We start from the raw sequence: 6,160 nt of genomic DNA on the forward strand, positions 1-6,160 counted from the left end.
AAATGTGTCAGTATTGTCATTTTGAAGTATGACAGTTAGAATATTCATTTAGTATGACTGAGCTTTTTTATTTTTGGTAGATTTCTATTAGAGTGAGGTTAATTAATTTGCTGGATTAAATGGTATATAGTAGATTTAAACTAAAACAGAATGTGAAATATCGAAAGGAGAGAAGTATTATTAATCTTATGACTCAGTTTCATAGGTAGAGCCAATGTTCACAGGCTGTTTCCATTTTTGATTATGTTTCATCAGAAGCAGCTAATTTTAGACTATAGTTTCAAACCTTTCAAGTATCATGAAACATTTTCCTTTGATCTGTTGTATTCATCTTTGTGTTCTCAGCACCTAGCTCTGTGCCTGACATGGGACAGGTGATGTGCATCCCTGGGCTGGATGCAGAGTATGGCCTGGCGTGGAAGCAGCTAGAAGTAGCAGACTTGACATGGATGCACATTAGCGAGGGAAGAGCTATTGGCCTAGAGATGCAAAGCCTTATTTGGTGAAACAAAAGCATTGCATAGAAAACAGGTACCCAAATATGTAGCTCTGCAGGAGTAAATCAAAGTTGGCAGCAAGAACTCAGGAAAGTAGACATGGTGCTTTGGCTGATAGAGTATTTCATTGACTGAAGTGACCTGAGAAGAAAGAGTACCGAAGCTCTGCCAAGACTTAGTGGGCAGAGGTTGTTTTAAGGAAGTGGGTCGAGCAAACTGTTTGGGCCCATGAGCAGGGGTACAGGTCAACTGGGGGCTTGGGCCCTTGTAACCTATGTGACACTTTTCCTCTTTAGTGAAATGTTGATAATCAAGCCAACTTAGGGGGCTAAGGTGTGAAACTGAAGGAACTCAGTCACTTGAAGTGATCTTGCGAAAATATACATTAATCATGCCATCCCCTACTGAAACCCAGTCGGTGGCTTCCCTTTGTACTTAGAGTAAAACCCAGCTCCTTTCAATGTCCTGCAGTGTCTTCGTGATCTGGGCCCTGCCATCTTTCTAGCTTCATTTCAAACCATGCTTCCTCTGCTCACTCAGGGGCAGCCGCAACGGCCTCCTCTCTATTCGAGGGGATGTTTTTGTCCCGAGTCTTTGCACTTGCTGTAGTGCTGCCTCCCTCGTGTCCTGCAAATTTCTATCTCTTTTTGGCTCACAACTCCAATGTCATTTCTTCAAAAACAACTTTGCAGTCTACCCTATCAGATCCCTTGCTTTATTTCTATCAGAATGCTTAGATTCTCAAAGATCTTGGACATTTATTAGTTCACGTTTTCACTATTGGTCTCCTGGACAAAAGAGAAAACTCCTTAAGTGCAGGGCATGAATCTACCTGTTCTTCGCTGTGCCCTCTGAACTTGGCACAGTGCTTGGTACAGATCACATACCCAGGGGCATCTGCCAAATGAATGCATGATTGAGAGAGTGGGAAAAACCAGGGCTTGGTTGGTGCACTGTGGTTACCTGAAATTGTAACTATGATTATCACGTAGCAGTCTATGATGGTGTGTTTAGATTTTTCAGAATAGGGAAATAACTTATAACATACTAAAAAATCATAACATAGAAAAAATATAAGCATAAATATGCATAACTATTTTTCTTGTTATATCTTAAAATGAGAAAGAAATGGCTTCTTTTGATTTCTTTTACATGTGAGATCTAAAAAACCCAAACAAATGCATAAACAAAACAAAACAGAAGCAGATCTATAGATATAGAGAATGAGCTGATGGTTACCTAAGGGGAAGAGGTGAGGGATAAGTGAAAAAATTAATGAAAAAAGAAACTTTGTACTGTATATCAAAAGAGTCACACAAGAAAAAAATAAAACGGAAAAGAAATGGACTTTTACATGCTTCCATGTACAATGGGAGGGTAGGCTGGTAAATTTTCTGTACGTGCCTGCAGGGTTATACTGCAAATATCCACTCACACACAACATCAGAGGATCGTTTTTCTAACCTGGAGAGGGTGTTTGTAACTTTCCCTCAATTTGTATACACACAATAGATAGTTGTACATAAATAGACACTCAACAGTTCCAGCAAAATGCCTACTGCCAAAGAGAAGAAAAACGTCAGAGTAAGCTGTAAAAAAAGTGCTTGGTTTTTTAAATGTAGAAATGGCAATTCACAGCATTTATACAAATTGCCGTATACTGAGGGTTGCAACTCTGAGAGTGAATAGTAAGAAAAGTTGCAGCTAAGAGCAAATCTGAGGACACTTGTTTTGAAAGTAAAGGCTTAGTCAGTATTATAGCATTCTGGCAATCTGCATAGCATTAACCAGAGTGCTTTGTATTGGGATTGAGGCTTTATGTATTGATTTTCTCAGATGTAAAATGCTTTAACTAAAACTCTTGAAAAAATGAAATAAGATTTCATCCAAGATAAATTTTTCGAGCATTTTAAATAAAGTCCCATTTACATTTTGGGCACATTAGTCTGAAATGACATTAACGTGACGGTATCAGCAGAAAATATAATAACTTCAAAAGAAGTTAGATAAATTAGACAGTGTAAGATCCATCATGAGAGAATATAGGAGAGCTAGAAATTTTAAATTTAAATAATAAATATTGTTTTCCCACAATGTGGAACGTAAAGTTTCATTAAAACCGCTAGTGTACTGAAATTTCTTATGCATTTGTATTTTGTGTTCTCTTTTCCTCTCTGTATCAGTATATTCAATATATATTTTTTCCCCTATAAAAAACTAACTTATATAATTACTTTGGAGTTGTCAGAAGGGGAATGGATATTTGTGGATAAAAGAGATAGTATTCTCTGTGGGTGAATGGAATGAAGTCCAGAGACCCAAGCCACACTGAGCCAAGTAACAGCCAGATTTGGACTTGAGAGGACATAGTGTCAAACACTTATAAATTCAGCCCTGTCTCTCTGAGGTTACCTCCCTGAGAAATCTATAAAGAGAAATATATTTTTAATAACCTGAGACCAAACAGTCAACTCTTGAATATTTATAACAGAAAGGACCAGTGTTTAAGATATTCTAAAGCATAAATTTTTTTTTAAGTGGTGCTTTCACGCAATTTTTTTTTTTTGTGGAGGGAGGAGAGGAGGCATGCTTACATCCTAATGATGCTGTAATGGGACTAGAATTTGACAGCTGGCATCCCTCAGCAAAGGTCAACAAGACAGGGTACTAGGGAAGAGGCAATTTAAGAGTGGGATATGGAGAAATAGAAAGTTGGCTCAGGATTAAGAATGTGCTGTGACTAACCCACAAAACCAATAATCCACAGGTGGACAATATTTCACGAAAAGCCCAGAGGATGCTGTTTCAGTCTTTTAGATATGAACAAATATTTCCATAACATATAGCTTTGTTTAGGATTTACTTTTTCTTTTTCAACAAATAAGATTGTGCAGAAATGCTAAAGTAATCTTTTATGTTTTTAAATGACCATCATAGTCTGCAATAAGATGGCCATAATCTTTCACAATACCACACTATTGCACGTTACCTTGGATACAAGGCTGGCTCTGTATGCTGCTAGTTGCTTCAGGTACTCCTTCTTTGCAGCCTCGGTTTTCTTTTTATAGACCTGTGACAACAACAAAGAGTCTTAAATTAGAAAGTGCATCTGCTTTTGTTTCCAGAGAAGTACAATGTAGAATGATAATTGCGCGCGCGCACACACACACACACACACACACACATACACACACACACGATTATAAAATATAATAATATATCTCCCCAAAGACTGGGTTCTTTTACTGAAACAGATTTGGTAATAAACTAGTTAAGAAGAAGATTAACAATAATAAGAATTTCCATTTTACGTAAAGCATATGAAAGGATTTATCTGGTTTGCTTTGAGAGCGGAGGTAGTTTGCTTGAAAACATACTATTGACAGAGGTTCCCAAGGAAACCACACTCGAGTATACAAGCCATTCACATTTATATAATGGGCAGATAATTCTACAGTGCTTTCAAGTCCTGCTATATATGTGCCATGCTAAATATCAAAACAAGGACAGAATTCAAAGATGACCAATTAAGTTCAATAAGTAAATCAAGGAACCGTTATGGAGTTGGCAGTTTCATCACTATTTAAAAAATTTGAGCCTTGAAGTTCTATTTTCAAAGACTCAGGAACTGGTAATGGCAGTCAAAGGCACATTTGGGAGTGCAAAGGAGACCCCGAAGGGCTGACTGCATGCATGCCATGCCATGTAGCCTACTTTGGTCATGTCCTTTCCAACAAAAACACTGAGTGACGTGACTCTGTGGACACCTCATTGTGAAAAGGTAAAAACGTTCTGAAATGAACTTCAGTTTACAGAAGTTTTCATTTTTCAGAGGGAATCATCTTGAAAAGTAAAATCATCCTAAATTAGCAAAAGTACTGAAAAATGACTTGTTGCTATGCTAAAGGTCACATCACTAAGTTAAACAGAAAGGGGTTATTAGAGTTGAAAATGAAAGATTAGCAAAGTGAACACACATGGTTGCTACCATTAAGTTGATTCTTTCAAGTCTTTCCAGTGTTTTTTTTAAATATTCTTTTGAAATCAGTCCTAAAGAACAAAATGTTTTTCACCATTTATTGTGTAAATGGAAGTATATTTTCATCAACGAAACTATTTTAAATTTCCCACATTTTGAATTTTACAGCAGGGAATGAGGCTTGGCTAATATTTAGTAATGCTGAGCTCAAAAACAGATCAGTACTGAAAAGAGGCACAGATCAGTACTGAAAAGAGGCTTTGGAATTAGTCAGAATAGTTAAATATAAATTACGTCTAAGGACCAAATATCTGCCAAAGTCGGCAGCAGAGATCAATTTATGGTTTCTAGCGCTGAAAGTGGTTTGCTGAGCCCAGGCTCCACTGTGAAATTCAAGATGAGAGAAATATTATTTACTCATGAATATTTTAATTAAAGCAGACATTTTACTTAAGGTAAACAAATGACTAACCTTGTCAACAGAATTATAAAGGACTCTGAAATGAATGTGCTAATTGTTCTCTCCTTTTAAGGAGGTCTTCAGCCTAGACTTTTATACTTGGCATGTTGATATAATGAAAGGCAATTATAATAAAGCAATTAAGAATTCACACAATATTATCATATAATCATTGTGCCATCTTTACTAAATTTGAAACTAAACAAATTTAAAAGAAGTTTTTTTTTTTCCCATAAAAAGCTAATAAATCCTTTGCTTTAAGTATAAGAGTATTCTAAATTTACTGAGCTAATTATTGGCAGTCAAATTCAAATTATTTTTTTTTTGAAATTCACATGTGAAAACAAATAAATGCTAGTGTATGGAAAATGCCTTTGAGTAATATGATCCATGTATATTATGTGCCCGGGTTCAGCCACAATCAGAAACACCAAGCTCTCCTGCTTTTTATTGATTTCTTTTTTTATTTCTAGTTTTTCCTTCAATTTCTTCTTTAAGAAATAATTTATATTTAATGACCTTAAACTGGCAACGTTTACATTTACTTTTAATACCCTAAAAATGTTTCAAGAGGATTTTTCTCCTATAGAGACAGAAATCCTATTCAGAACTTTAAAGTATTTTACTAAATACCTTATATCTTTGATGGTAGTTTGCATTTGTATGCTCCAAGCACTTCTATCATGTTTTTATTCATATGCTACTTACTCTGAGCGATCCACAGGCAGCTAACTGGAACTACCCTTAAATTCCAAAGGTAAATATAACACACTTGGGTCCATAGCAATGCCCTAAGCATCATTTCTCAGTGGCAGCAGATAGGACAGTTTACCAGATGGCCTGACTGTAGGTCCTATCATCTTTCTTGCATTTAGTTTCCACTGGAACAGCGACTGTGTTACCACAGCGTTATCCCTTTGTTGGGCTATCAGTAGTTAACATCGCACAAAGTGTTAACGTTCCTGAAATTTGTTGATTGACAACCACAGGAGAAAGGTGGTTAACAATGTACTTCAGGCTGAATATGTGCCCGCTGGTTTCACTCGGGGATCGATGTTGTTATGGGATGCCTGACTAGCATTCAGAATGCCCTGTTTTCTACAAATGGCTCCCTATTGGCTATTGATGATTGGCTATGTGGGATCATCGCATAAGTGCCTAACTACCACTTTAAAAAAGAGTGAACTCATCACGTCACATTACGTGGATTGATGGATCCACTCT

General features: G+C 36.6%; 1 protein-coding gene across 1 annotated transcript in view; it reads right to left on the reverse strand.

Moving 5' to 3' along the window:
* The window catches only part of TOX (thymocyte selection associated high mobility group box), a 136,801-nt gene that overhangs the window by 17,961 nt on the left and 112,680 nt on the right, over nt 1–6,160 (reverse strand). Inside the window, exon 5 of the mRNA XM_006923986.1 lies at nt 3,487–3,567. Coding sequence (XP_006924048.1) covers nt 3,487–3,567 — 81 coding nt within the window. The remainder of the gene's footprint in view (nt 1–3,486; nt 3,568–6,160) is intronic.

The sequence above is a fragment of the Pteropus alecto genome, unplaced genomic scaffold, assembly GCF_000325575.1.
Source record: "Pteropus alecto unplaced genomic scaffold, ASM32557v1 scaffold87, whole genome shotgun sequence".
NCBI classification, from domain to species: domain Eukaryota; kingdom Metazoa; phylum Chordata; class Mammalia; order Chiroptera; family Pteropodidae; genus Pteropus; species Pteropus alecto.